Source organism: Camelina sativa, chromosome 1, assembly GCF_000633955.1.
Source record: "Camelina sativa cultivar DH55 chromosome 1, Cs, whole genome shotgun sequence".
Taxonomy (NCBI): Eukaryota; Viridiplantae; Streptophyta; class Magnoliopsida; order Brassicales; family Brassicaceae; genus Camelina; species Camelina sativa.
In genome coordinates, this window is record NC_025685.1 from 20,733,419 (window position 1) to 20,748,826 (window position 15,408).

General features: G+C 39.0%; 1 protein-coding gene across 1 annotated transcript; it reads left to right on the forward strand.

The window, feature by feature from the left end:
- LOC104710218 lies at positions 3,511 to 12,548 on the forward strand. The gene is made up of 3 exons (XM_010426793.1): positions 3,511 to 3,836; positions 4,117 to 4,202; positions 11,755 to 12,548. The coding sequence occupies exons 1-3, from the start codon at positions 3,511 to 3,513 to the stop codon at positions 12,546 to 12,548; spliced, it is 1,206 nt and encodes a 401-aa protein (XP_010425095.1).

Here is a 15,408-nt window from a genome sequence, read left to right on the forward strand (position 1 = left end):
TGTAACATTCTAAGTATTGAGTATTTGAGTTTGATTCCTTCTTCAATATTGTAGATCTCTTACTCATCTATTTAATAATGCAAGTTTCATTGATTTCTGGGTTTATGACTTTGTTCATCATGTTCTGTGATTGTGAGTAGTGGCTTAGGATCTTGAGGATGGATTAGGATGGGTAAAAGCTATGGTTGTTTAGGTTGATCAAGTTTGTTTGTTGCATATCTCTTCTGGGTTAGATAAGCGCTATGTTAACATCATACCAATGTTTAAGTTGTTGGATGAGGCTAAGGCTAGAGATTATCATTGAGCATGCTAAGAGATTAGATGCTTTGTTTGATTTTTGACCATAATGATCTAAGTTTTAATGCCTGCTCTTATATGTAATAGCCAGTGAGAGCTGGGTCTAAGAAGTATTTGAGCTTGAGTGTTATTGCTATGAGAATGGATTAACATGTTTTGTAAGATCATTGTCTAGAGATTAGCTCATTGATTGAGGTTTGTTGGTCAATCTAGAATACCATAGTTTAAGCCCAGCTCATGAATCCATCCTCAGGACCTTTCTTTGTTTATTGATTTCCTAGTTCAAGTATTGTAGTTTGTTTACTGTTGCTCTGTTTCATTATTTTCTCTGTTGCTTGCATCCTCTTACCAACTCGACCATCCACTCAATTGTGCCTCGATCGAGTGCCTGCTCGAGCTCGTCCAGAGTTCTTGTTTTGTTCTGCATTCACCTATTTCATTTTCTGTCTTGCATCAGTTTATCTTAGTAGCTTTTATATTCTACATTTCACAATTATCATTAGGCTGTTAGTGACAAGCATCCTTTATATTTGGCTTGACTTAGATAAGTATTCACATCCTGATTGCTTGCATCACACTCATTTTGGTTTGACATCCTTTATGCTACAACTACATAAGGGTAATTGAAATACCTTGCATCCACCTCCATCATCAATCATCACACAACACAAAAAAGAATAGGTTTCAATTTGGCGTTGTTGCCCATTTGAGTGTTTGTTTGTGACAATTAGGATCTATACAAGTCTAAGATTAAGTTTTATTGTTCCTGTGAACATTACTTATTCGAATTCTTCATCTGCTTGGTTGTTTTGAGTCTCAGGTACAAACTCGACACACAACTCGAGCTACCACTCGACCGTCTGCTGTTCGAGTACCTAATCGAGTCACAACCCGGATACAATTAGTCGTCCCGTCTCAGTCAGTTCGACCTTCACTCGAGCCAGTGCTCGACCGAGTGTCAGTTCGAGTACCTAGTCGAGTCAGTTGATGCAAACCAGATCTAAGGGAAATCAGAATCTTCAGAGGTACCTTGATCACATCAATCGACTACCACGAGACCTAAGACAGCAGAGAAAAAGAATCCAACAAGAACAAGAAAATCAGTTGCTGATAGAGCAACAAAACAATCAAGATCTCAGACCAAGGAACATTGGTGCAGGAGATGCACCAAACACACACAACCAAAGAGTTGGTATTGTACCTCCAACAGTTGCTAATAATAACTATGAGATCAAAAGTTGGTTGATCTCTATGATTCAAGCAAATAAGTTCCACGGTTTGCCTATGGAAGATCCTTTGGACCATCTTGATGAGTTTGACAGAATTTGTAGCCTCACCAAGATCAATGGTGTAAGTGAAGATGGCTTCAAGTTAAGACTGATCCCTTTTTCCCTTGGAGATAATGCACACTTGTGGGACAAGACCTTCCCAACAGGAGCTATCACCACTTGGGATGCATGCAAAAAGGCCTTCTTAGCTAAGTTCTTCTCTGATGCAAGGACTGCAAGGTTGAGGAATGAGATTTTTGGTTTTGCAAAGAAGAATAATGAAAGCTTTTGTGAGGCATGGGAGAGATTCAAAGGCTTCCAAACTCAATGTCCACATCATGGCTTTAGCAATGAATCTCTACACAATACCTTATATAGAGGAGTTCTACCTAAGATAAGGATGCTATTGGAAACAACTTCCAATGGAAACTTCCTCAATAAGAATGTAGAAGAAGGATGGGAGCTAGTGGAGAATCTAGCACAATCTGATGGAAACTACAATGAGGACTATGATAGAACAGTAAGGGTTGTCCCCACTGATCAAGATGAGAAGTATAAGAAGGACTTGAAGGTTGTCAATGAGAAGCTGGACAGGATTCTTCTTAGTCAAAAGAAGAATATTCACTTCCTTGCTGAAGAAGACACAACAATTCAAGCTGGAGAGAATGAGTTGGCTGAGTTGTGTTATATGCAGAACCAAGGTGGCTACAAACCTTACAGCCAGTTCAAGAACAACAATCTCTCTTATAGGAGTACCAATGTGGCAAACCCACAAGACCAAGTATATCCTCCTCAACAGCCCCAACAGCAGAACAACTATGCCCCCAAGCAGCAACATAATGGTTTTCAGACCCCAATGTGTCCTCCTCCAGGGTTTCAGACTAACCAAGGCCAAGAACCAGATTTGAGAGCAATGATGCAGCAATTGCTGCTTGGGCAAGCTAATGGGCAGATTGAGGATGCAAAGAAGTTTGCTGAGATGAACCAAAGGATAACTTCTCAGTACAATGATCTTAACATAGTTTGAAAGCCTGAACTCTAAAGTGAAGTACATGGAGAGCAACATTGCCTCTACTTCAGCACCAAAACCAAATTAACTTCCTGGCAAAGCTATTCAAAACCCAAGAGAGTTTACTGCTAAGGCCATACATTTGCATGAGGAAGCTGTCACTGAGGACAGTGAAGGTCAAGCTGGGGAGGATTTGTCACTTATTGAAGCTCAGAGCAAGGATTTCTCACAGCAAAATGAATCCGGCAAAGCACTCGAACACACACTCGATCGAGTGGCTGATCGAGTAACCAGTCGAGTTGCTGCCTCTGAAACTGTTAAGCCTGCTAAGTACATTCCTCCAGCTTACAAACCACCTCTACCGTTTCCAGGGCGTTTTAAAGCACAAAAGCTGAAGGAACTCAGGGAAATTATTGAGAAAAAAGAAGAATTGGCTTTGAAACAAAAGGAAGTCATTGAGAAAAAAAAATAAGTAATGGCTTTAAAGGAAGAAGTTGTCATAGCATTCAAGGAAGAAGAGAGAGGACCAACTCTGCAATAGTATGACCCATATCCTCTTTACCAAGGCATGCTACTTGAGATATCATGGAAGAGAGCTCAAAAGCAAGATGAAAAGGATCTTGATGAGATTGAGGGAGTCATTATCCCAACTAAACTTGAAGATCCTGGTCCATTCAATCTGCCTTGCTCCTTCAGCTATCTACACTACAATAAGTGCTTGTGTGATTTGGGAGCATCTATCAGTGTGATTTGGGAGCATCTATCAGTGTGATGCCTTACTCAATAGCACAGAAACTTGGGCAAACTGAACTCAAGACTAGCAACCTCTATATAAGTCTAGCTGATGGATCCAATAGAGATGTAGTTGGAAAATTGGAAAATTTTCCAGTCAAGTTTGGCAAAGCTAGGATTCCTACAGATTTTGTGGTAATAGATATGGATAAGGAGCTGGGAGATCCTATTATCTTGGGAAGACCTTTCCTAGCCACTGATGGAGCTGTAATAGATGTCAAGGAGGGATTGGTAACCTTGAACATAGCTAAGGATGTGATCATGAAATTTGATATCAACAACCCAACCAACTTGCCCTCTAGGTATCAGCATTTTGTTCTTAATGACAAGGGGGGTCATGAGATCTCAAGTGAAGTGGAAACTCCCAGGGTTAAGCTCTCTTCTCAAGAGGAATCAGTTGAAAAGCTCAAGGGTTCAGTTCAGGAGTTGACTGATTTGGTGAAAGACCTCCAAGTGCAACTCAACAAGAGGTCTTTGAAGAAAACAAGACCAAGGCTCAAGATTAAGAAGAAACAAGGTTCATGTGTTAAGGGTGAAGTGATCAAGGAACAGCTTCACATTGATCAAGTGGTACCAGGGAGGATCTCATCACCTCCTTGGTGTCTAAACCAAGCCTGAAAAGGCAATCAAAGTCAAGCTTAGTGACTTTAAACAAGCTCACTAGGGAGGAAGTCCCTAAGGTATCATTGTAAATATGCTTTATTTTCCTTGTAGTTTTGATTTCTTTTCTTTTATGTTTGTGTTGGGCAGGCCATTTTATGAGAGTGTAGATGGTTTTGGAATGAATTGGACTTGTGCAAGTAGACTCGCAAGCCCACTCGACCGGTCCACCAGAGGTACTCGATCGAGTAGTATGCAAGCCCAACCCCACTCGATTCTCACTTCTCTTGCACGATCGAGTGGAGGGAGAAAGCAGTTCAAAATTCAAATTTTGGTCAAGTACTCGACCACGTGGGGTCGAGTTGTAGAAAAAGAGAGTCAAAGATTCCCAATTCAAATTTGGATGGTATGGACGCTCCACCCTTGTCTCTTTATCCCCTTAGCTTCTTTATAAGCAGCTAAACTCGATCCTATTCTTCTCATACTCTCTCATTTGTTTAAAACTATCAAAATCTAGCTTAAAATCTCTCTGAAGTTCATCTCTTTGCTCAAGCTTTGTTCTTTTGGTTTTTGGGTTACTAACCTATTAACTTTGAGTTTTGAGTCTATTCCTTTCAGTTCTTTCTTTCAAAAATGTCTTCAAGGTCTACAAGATCATCTCAACAAGCCGCTGATCGCTCATTGGAACGAAGTGATGCACAACTTGCATCAAGAAGGCAAGCTGGTGGAAGTACTCGACCACCCACTCGAGCAACCAATCGATCGGGTGCTGGCTCGAGTAGGCGGTCGAGTGGCATGCCGAAAAGAAAACATCATCCAGTTGAGGAGGATCCTGAGCAAACTGAAAGTGAGGAAGAGATGCAGTTCAATCTTCAAGAACACATAAGGAGGAACAAAGCAAAAGGAAAGAGGCCAGCTGAAGAACAACAAGAAGAGGAGGTTGAGAGTGAGAGTGAAGAAGAAGAAGAAGAGCAAGAGAAAGAACAAGAACTTGGTGATCTAACCCCAAGGCAGCTCTATGAAGCTTTCATGAGAATGAGCTTCCAAGGAACAAGATATCCACACAAGGAGACCATGGAGAAGCTAGGAATTGCTGAAGATGTGGAGTTTCTTTTTGACAAGTGCAACTAAGCAAGTTCATGAATTTGTGCATGGAGGGATATAAAGAAGAAAGCTGTGAGTTCTTATCCACCGTCAAGTTTCACTTCTAAGTTCTACCCAAGGATGGACAAGGAAATGAGAGCTGGTTGTTGTGACTTCACCATCAAGGGGAAGAGATATGAGCTTTCATTCAAGAAGATAGCCAATGTCTTTGGCTTTGAAGTTGGTAGTGAAAGGAGTATGGCTATACCAAGGGAAGAGCTTTTCTCTGTTTGGGAAACCATTGGAGACAACAACATCTACTCATCCTCCAAGCAAGAAATGGCACCATCATCCTTGGGAGTAGTGTGGAGACTGATCTTGCCATGCTCCTTCTTGACCAAATGATCTATTATAGAAGCTGGGTGAGCAAGTTGCACAAGAGAGGGTCAACTGGAGTTCTAACCATTGGAGGCATCATCACTCCAATGCTAGTGGCTGCAAAGGTACCACTTAGAGGAGAGTAAGCTAAGCCAAAATGGATTGACACCAACTACCTCACTTCTACTTCCATTCTAGCCAAGGAGATGCACAATGGCAAGCACCTCTTCAACTTTGAACTTCCAACACTAGGGAAGACTCAACTTGTTCTACCCAACAAGGAGCTTACCACCATAAGTGAAGGGGTGAACAATGATTTTTGGCCATCTTCTGAGTTCTTGTTTGATGGGACAGCCCAAGTGATGGTAGATGAAGCTGGAGATGTAGAAATGGCTGATGGGGAAGAGCAATTCTACTATGAGGATTATGAGCCAAGCCCAAGAGATAGTAGAGGAGTGAGAGAAACTAGCAAGAGGTTGACACTCCTACAAAATTGGAACAAGTGGCATGGAAAGAACTATGAGAAGCTGAAGAAGAAGGTGGGAAAGATGACTAAGTCTATTAAGGGTTTGAAGAAGGAGATTGCTGAATTGAAGAGTGGAAACTCTTCACTAACACCATCTAACCCTTTGAGGAGGAGTAGCTCAACAAGAGCATTATCTAGAGCTGAACTAGCAGTGGAACCAACAAGAGCTTCGATGCATGAGCCAATTCAGAGGAGGAGAGGTTCAAGTCGCCCAGAACAACAGTTTCCGAGGCACTGGACCGGCTCACTCGAGCACCCACTCGACCGAGCACCTCCAGTTCACTCGACCGAGTATTTGCCAAAGCCTCTTTATGGTTTCCCAACTCCAGCAGGATATCCAGGATATCCCTATGACCAAGATTACCCTCCCATCCCTCCCCAATACTTCATGGATCCAGCCCTCTTGCAGCAATTCTACCAGCAGCAAAGGAGCCAATTTCTGCCACAACAATCAACTCGCATGCCAACTCGATCACCCCACTTGACTGAACACTCGACCGAGTACCAATCGATGGCTATAGTCGAGTTGCCTCCTTCTCCACCTCCAAATCCAAATCCAAGCTCCCACTACACCTTTGACAGCATGAATGAGGATGTAGACACTTTCTTCCACAACCAATAAGGTACCAACATCACCATTTCATTGTAAATACCATTTCATCTCATGTTTAGTTTTCTTATTTCAATCTTGAATCCTCTTACAAATTTTTATTACACAAGGGTTTGAGATAGCATTTGACATTGTGTTCTGTTTTCTTATTTCAAATTTTTGGCATAATCATGTTAGTATTTGCATTTCATCTATGGCATAGAAAAACCCTAAAAATTTGAAATTTTTTGCAAAAATCTTTACAAAAACAGAGTGTTCATGTAGTTTGCATTGCATATTGGCATCTTGTTTAGCTTGTTTCATGTAAGACTGTTTCATATTTGCATTGGGGATCTATGATGAATCATGCCTTGTTAGCTTGTTTAAATTCACTAAACTAGGATCAATGCCCAAGTTAATAATACTTTGATGCTAGTTGAGTAGCTAGAAGCATAAGATTGAACCAAACCTTGAATTCCTGCATTGCAGTTGGTTTAAATTGAAGCATTTTGTGATATGATGTCATTTCATATTTATAAGAACCTAATATTAATTTGTAATTATCAATTTATGCATTGCTTTAAACTCATGGATACCATATACATATTTGGATCATCTTTCTCCTTTTTACCACTCTTGTTGATCCAAGTAGCTGATTGCACCATTAAAATCAGTTCCCCCCCACCCTTAACATACCCTTCTTTCAAGCCATGTTTATTCTTGAGTGTGTAAGGCCTTTTTGGGATTGAGCTTGGTAGAAAGTGTTAGGTTTGAGCTAACAAGAATATTGCCTTGTGTAGTTCTAGTTTGCAACTTTCAAACTAGATAGGACTAGGTGGTTTAATTGTTGGGTTTGGGACTTGGTTGCATTGAAAAAGAAAAGAAAAGAGAAAGAAAAGGTAATACTCTTTAGGAGGGGAATGTGTTTAAGAAAATGTAAACTCTAGTGAAAGAATGGGAAGAATGAGACTGTTAAAGATGGTTCTAATCAAAGAAAAGAAAAGAAAGAAAAGAAGAGTCAAGCAAAAAGCTTTTATGTCTTAAGGTTTAAGAAGAAGAGTGAACCATAACAGTAAGAAAGAAATCCCCATTCCACTAGTTGATTCAAATAAGAAACCTCTCCTAAGGCTTAAAAAGAAACGTGAAAAGGGTATTTGAGAAGAGATGAAGATAAGGGTAGAAATAGGATCATTTGGGATTAGAATGATAGGATCAAAATCTTTGGTTACTTTTGGGTAGACAAGGTTTTGTTCTTGTATGTGTCTAAGTGTTCTTACCTTTAGCATTCTTCTAAAGCTCAATCCATGTTTTATGAGAGAACCTTGATATTGATAAACCCCACTCTAAACAGAGACCATCATTGTCTCTAAACCTTTACCACCAAGCCAAATGAGTTTAAAGCAATGCATAAGATTGATTCATGTTCTTGCTTAATGAATGTTAAAGGAAATAGTTGAGTTGAATGCATGTGGATATCTAAGACTCAAATCAGTAAAGGTTGTGAAAGGCTTGTCTAAAATCTTTAATTACAGCTCATTCAACTTGCATCATAGTACAAGTAACTTGGACATTGATTCTAGCTGGTTTGTTAGCAAGCTTTAGGAGATGAGATCCCACTTTCAAACCTCACCTACCTTCTTATGTCTTTCATTTGCTTGAGGGCAAGCAAAGACTAAGTTTGGGGGTGTTGATGTTCATATATTTTACCCTGTTTTCCCTTAGCATATTCACATCTTTTGCATGATTTTCCATCACATTTGACCATTAATGTATAGCCTTAGAACTGTTTATGCATNTATTGCCTTGTGTAGTTCTAGTTTGCAACTTTCAAACTAGATAGGACTAGGTGGTTTAATTGTTGGGTTTGGGACTTGGTTGCATTGAAAAAGAAAAGAAAAGAGAAAGAAAAGGTAATACTCTTTAGGAGGGGAATGTGTTTAAGAAAATGTAAACTCTAGTGAAAGAATGGGAAGAATGAGACTGTTAAAGATGGTTCTAATCAAAGAAAAGAAAAGAAAGAAAAGAAGAGTCAAGCAAAAAGCTTTTATGTCTTAAGGTTTAAGAAGAAGAGTGAACCATAACAGTAAGAAAGAAATCCCCATTCCACTAGTTGATTCAAATAAGAAACCTCTCCTAAGGCTTAAAAAGAAACGTGAAAAGGGTATTTGAGAAGAGATGAAGATAAGGGTAGAAATAGGATCATTTGGGATTAGAATGATAGGATCAAAATCTTTGGTTACTTTTGGGTAGACAAGGTTTTGTTCTTGTATGTGTCTAAGTGTTCTTACCTTTAGCATTCTTCTAAAGCTCAATCCATGTTTTATGAGAGAACCTTGATATTGATAAACCCCACTCTAAACAGAGACCATCATTGTCTCTAAACCTTTACCACCAAGCCAAATGAGTTTAAAGCAATGCATAAGATTGATTCATGTTCTTGCTTAATGAATGTTAAAGGAAATAGTTGAGTTGAATGCATGTGGATATCTAAGACTCAAATCAGTAAAGGTTGTGAAAGGCTTGTCTAAAATCTTTAATTACAGCTCATTCAACTTGCATCATAGTACAAGTAACTTGGACATTGATTCTAGCTGGTTTGTTAGCAAGCTTTAGGAGATGAGATCCCACTTTCAAACCTCACCTACCTTCTTATGTCTTTCATTTGCTTGAGGGCAAGCAAAGACTAAGTTTGGGGGTGTTGATGTTCATATATTTTACCCTGTTTTCCCTTAGCATATTCACATCTTTTGCATGATTTTCCATCACATTTGACCATTAATGTATAGCCTTAGAACTGTTTATGCATTAGAGTAGGTTTTGCATTGCATTTGCATAGTTTCTTTCATGAATAGGTGATTTTGGATCCTAAGGAGCATNAGAGAACCTTGATATTGATAAACCCCACTCTAAACAGAGACCATCATTGTCTCTAAACCTTTACCACCAAGCCAAATGAGTTTAAAGCAATGCATAAGATTGATTCATGTTCTTGCTTAATGAATGTTAAAGGAAATAGTTGAGTTGAATGCATGTGGATATCTAAGACTCAAATCAGTAAAGGTTGTGAAAGGCTTGTCTAAAATCTTTAATTACAGCTCATTCAACTTGCATCATAGTACAAGTAACTTGGACATTGATTCTAGCTGGTTTGTTAGCAAGCTTTAGGAGATGAGATCCCACTTTCAAACCTCACCTACCTTCTTATGTCTTTCATTTGCTTGAGGGCAAGCAAAGACTAAGTTTGGGGGTGTTGATGTTCATATATTTTACCCTGTTTTCCCTTAGCATATTCACATCTTTTGCATGATTTTCCATCACATTTGACCATTAATGTATAGCCTTAGAACTGTTTATGCATTAGAGTAGGTTTTGCATTGCATTTGCATAGTTTCTTTCATGAATAGGTGATTTTGGATCCTAAGGAGCATGGATGGAATGCTGAAGATGATTGAAGCTGTCAAGTGAAGGAAACAAGGGATTTAGAGCTGAAGAATCAAGGTCCGGAAGTCCACTCGACCAGACACTCGACCGTGTGCGGAGAAAGACTCGACCGGATGGAAGAAGCAGAAGAAGATGGCCACTCGACCAGCACTCGACCGAGCACATGGTCGAGTTGACCGAGCCGCCCTCCTATTTTGTCTTTTAGCATTATTAGGGCTTCCCTTCCTTTTGCTATATAAGCCTTGTACCTTGCAGCCACCAAAAAAGAGAGAGAGACTTTTTAGAGTACAATATTCTAGACCTGGTATTTACCCCTTTGGGAATTATTTTACTTTTGCACTTTTTCTCCTTAGATTCTCTAGCCACCTTTGAGAAAACTAAGAAATCTATGATATTTGTTGGTCCTGTAACTTTCTAAGCATTGAGTATTTGAGTTTGATTCCTTCTTCAATATTGTAGATCTCTTACTCATCTATTTAATAATGCAAGTTTCATTGATTTCTGGGTTTATGAATTTGTTCATCATTTTTGTGATTGTGAGTAGTGACTTAGGATCTTGAGGATGGATTAGGATGGGTAAAAGCTATGGTTGTTTAGGTTGATCAAGCTTGTTTGTTTCATATCTCTTCTGGCTTAGATAAGCTCTATGCTATCCTTATACTGAGAGGGTGAGGATAGATCTCAGGCTTCTTAACATCATACCAATGTTTAAGTTGCTGGATAAGGCTAAGGCTAGAAATTATCATTGAGCATGCTAAGAGATTAGATGCTTTGTTTGATTTTTGACCATAATGATCTGGGTTTTAATGTCTGCTCTTATATGTAATAGCCAGTGAGAGCTGGGTCTAAGAAGTATTTGAGCTTGAGTGTTATTGCTATGAGAATGGATTAACATGTTTTGTAAGATCATTGTCTAGAGATTAGCTCATTGATTGAGGTTTGTTGGTCAATCTAGAATACCATAGTTTAAGCCCAGCCCATGAATCCATCCTCAGGACCTTTCTTTGTTTATTGATTTCCTAGTTCAAGTATTGTAGTTTGTTTACTGTTGCTCTGTTTCATTATTTGCTCTGTTCCTTGCATCCGCTTACCAACTCGACCATCCACTCGATTGTGCCTCGATCGAGTGCCTGCGCTAGCTCGTCCAGAGTTCTTGTTTTGTTCTGCATTCACCTATTTCATTTCCTGTCTTGCATCAGTTTATCTTAGTAGCTTTTATATTCTATATTTCACAATCATCATGCTTGACTTAGATAAGTATTCACATCTTAATTGCTTGCATCACACTCATTTTGGTGTCACATCCTTTATGCTACAACTACATAAGGGTAATTGAAACACCTTGCATCCATCTCCATCATCAATCATCACAAAACACAAAAAAGAATAGGTTTCAGATATACATCACAGAAAAAGGCCCACGACCTTATATATGTGGAATTCCCAAAATATTATGTCTGGAACACCAAAAAGACATGGACAAGGAGGAAACAAGGTTTTGCTATTGGGAGAATAGTGCATATCCACCCATCAGCAGGTAATTTTTTTTATTTCAGAATCTTATTGAATATAGTCAAAGGTGCAAAATGTTTGGATGATATTAAGACAGTCGGTGGAGTATTATATACAACATATAGAAAAGCATGCTACATTAGAGGACTATTAGATGATGACAAAGAGTGGCATGATGTAATTAAGGAGGCGTCACAATGGGCAACAGCATACCAAATACAATATCTTTTTGTCACACTGCTCCTCTACTGTGAAGTAGGTAACCCTCGAGAACTTTGGAACAAAAACTGGAGATACCTAGCAGAAGATGTGCATCATAACCGAAGGAAGATCTTTGATTTCACAGATTTGGACCTAACCGATGTAGAACTTGAGCAATATGCTTTAATTGAAATCGAGGATCTATTAGTGGAAAATGACAAGTCGCTAACAAATTTCCATGACATGCCACTGCCTGACAAAGCTATTTTGAAAAGAATCAGCCATAATTGTCTTGCAGAAGACCTGCAATTCGACGTCAACAAAGAGAGGGATGACCATTCCAGATTATTTCCATCACTGAATGAAGAACAAAAACAAGTATATAATGCAGCCTTGAAATCCGTCGAAAATAAGTCAGGGAAACTGTTCTTTCTTCTAGGGCCAGGGGGTACAGGAAAAACATTCCTCTATCAAACCATCATAGCTAAGCTACGTTCAATCAGAAAAATAGTAATCCATGTTGCATCCGCTGGAATAGCAGCTCTCCTCCTACATGGCGAAAGAACAGCTCATTCACGATTCAAGATTCCAATAAACATCAATGAAGGGTCAACATGTGAAATAAAGGCTGGTACAATGCTAGCTATGTTAATATCAAAGGCCGACTTAGTAATATGGGATGAAGCATCCATGGCACATAGACATGCGTTTGAAGCAGTGAATCGAACAATCATAGAACTGATGGCCTTAGACGATGAGACTGCACTGACCAAGCCGTTTGGAGGAAAAACAGTTTTACTAAGAGGAGATTTCAGGCAAATATTACATGTTATTCCCCAAGGAAGTCGCTAGGAGATAGTACATGCCTCCTTAAATCGATCTCATCTGTGGAGTGCCTGTCAAATATTCAAGTTGTCAATAAACATGAGGCTACAACAGTCAGATGCAGCTTTTGCTGCTTGGATTTTAAAAGTGAATGATGGTAATTCAGTGTCAACAAGAACAACAACTGAAGAACATGTTGTAGGGTGCAGAATAGCTATAGACGCAGGGTTAATGCTGCCAAATGGAGGAAACCATCTTCAAGCGATAACAAGTGCTGCTTATCCAGCGTTCGCTCAATCCATCAAGGAATGAAAGTACTTGACCAAGAGGGCGATCCTTACTCCACAGAATCAGACTGTGCGTGAAATTAATGACTACCAGCTATCAATGGTGCCAGGGGAGAGTAAAGAGTATTTAAGCTCTGATTCACTCCAGACAGATGAATCTGACTCTTTTGTGGGTGGTGAATGAATGATGTATGGAATGATGACTTATGAATGAATGGATGTCAGGGTGTTTCAATTCCCCTTATGCAATTGTAGTATAAGAGGTGTCAATCCAATCTGAGTGTTTGTGAACAATCAAGATGTGCATATGAGTCTAAGTCAAGCCAGATGTAAAGGTTGTTTGTCACTAACAATCCTGTAATGAAAATGCAAAGTGCAGAAAGCAAACTACAAGAACTAAGAACTAAATGCAAATGAAACAGAATGATTATAATAGCAAGAACAGAAATAGAAACTATGTTGATAAAGAACTAATGCAAGACAAATAATGAACAGAAAGCTAAATGAATGCAACAGAAATAAAACAGGAATTAAACAGGACAATCACAAATCATAAACACAAGTTCTGGGGACGAATTCGAGCAGCACTCGACCGAGTGTAGGTCGAGTAAAGGGTCGAGCTAGACTAAACGTGAAAACAGAGCAACACAATAAAAACAGAGCAATGCAAAAACGAATCAAACAACAAGCAAGCAATGATATTTAGACTAAGATATTAATAAACAAAGAAGGCCTTGAGGAGGGATTCATGGGCTGAACTAATCATTGTGGTTATCTAACTTGGTCAACAAATCTCAAGCAAACTTTGAGCTAATCTCTAGACATACTATTCTAAGACATGTTTAATCCACTCTCATGGCAAGAAACAATCAAACCTATGCATTTCTAGACTTGTTCTCACAAAGTAAAGAATCTACACAAGCAGGCATTAAGCAATACATCTCAAACCAAACAAGACCTCTAATCTCTTAGAAAGCCTAATGGTAAGCTCTAGATCAAGCCTTATCTAAGCTCCTTAAACATTGGTGTGATGCTAAGATGCTTGAAATCAAACCCTACCTTCTCAGATATAGGATCAGCATTAAGAACATCTAGCCTAGAAGAGATCTACAACAATCAAGCTTGACCAAATCAAATAAACCACAAGATCAACCCAGCCTAACCCATCCTCAAGGTCCTAAGCAAACTACTCACAAGAACACATGGTGAAATAAGTCAAAAACCCAGAAAATATTGAAACTTGCATCATTAGAAAGATGAAACAGAGATCTACAATATTGATGAAGAAATAAAACTCGAAATCTTAATATTTTGAAAGTTATGAAACAAACAAAATACAAGAATCTAGTCTTTCTTTCTTAAACAAGTACAAAATCTAAAAATAAAAGAAAGTGCAAAAGGAATAAATCTAAAAAAGGTAAAAACTAGGTTTTAGACTCTCTAAAAATCTGGACTCTTTGTGGCTGCAGGTGCAAGGGCCTTATATAGGAGATGAGGTGGAAGCCCTAAAAATACAAAAAGTCAAAGCAGTCAACGGCTCGGTCAACTCAACCAGTGCTCGGTCGAGTGGCTGGTCGAGCTGGCTTCTCTCGTGCATTCTCCACTCGGTCGAGTCCTTCTCAGCACACGGTCGAGTGGTGGTCGAGTGGTGCGGTCGAGTTGGACTCCGGACCTTGATTCTACAGCCTTAACTCTCTTGTTTTTTCCTCAGGATTGCTTCCATGCTCCTTAAGCTCCAAAATCACCTGTTTATGCATGAAAAGATGCAAATGCAATGCAACTATACTCTAATGCATGATTAGTCCTAAAGCTACACAATAATGGCCTAAATGGATAGCAAAAGATGCAAAAGTTGTGAATAAACTAAGGGAAAACAAGGTAAAATATATGAACATCAACAGATCTCGCACTAGCTGGAGATTGGAACAACTTATACACGGTCAAATATTTAAACTCCTTGGAGTTTCTAGGCCTACCAAACCATCAAATCCTGTTGAAAGTCGGTGTACAAATAATGCTCCTGTGAAATCTAAACCTAAAAAAAGGGTTACGCAATGGAACGCAGCTCATTGTCACCAGACTCGAACAAAGGATAATAGAGAGAGAAATACTTACTGGTACCCATGTTGGTGAAAAAGTCCTCATCCCAAGGATTTTTTGTGTCTCCTAATGACAGCAAGCATCCTTTCACCTTATGAAGAAAGCAATTTCCAATAAGAGTCTCATACACAATGACGATTTTCAACACAAATTGTGACCAACTTAGATTGGCAAATTTGCACACTTAAGACAGCTCACAACACTCAATCGCGAATACTAAAAATTGTGGCTTATTCCATCGTTTGATCCTTTAGTTTTGTTTTATGGTGTTCTGAATTGTAGTTAAAAACAAACCAAACGACATCTATAATTAGCCACCGTTTTCTTTACTCGAAAAGGTTTGACGAAATGAATAAAGAAGACTTATTCTCAAAAATTGAACTAAAGTCCCACCACCAACATGAATCGGGATTTAAAAGAGTACAAGATAACCAAACTTGAAAAAACAAAAAGCCGATCAAACTTATCAACAAACTCTAAAACAACAATTAAGATTTGAC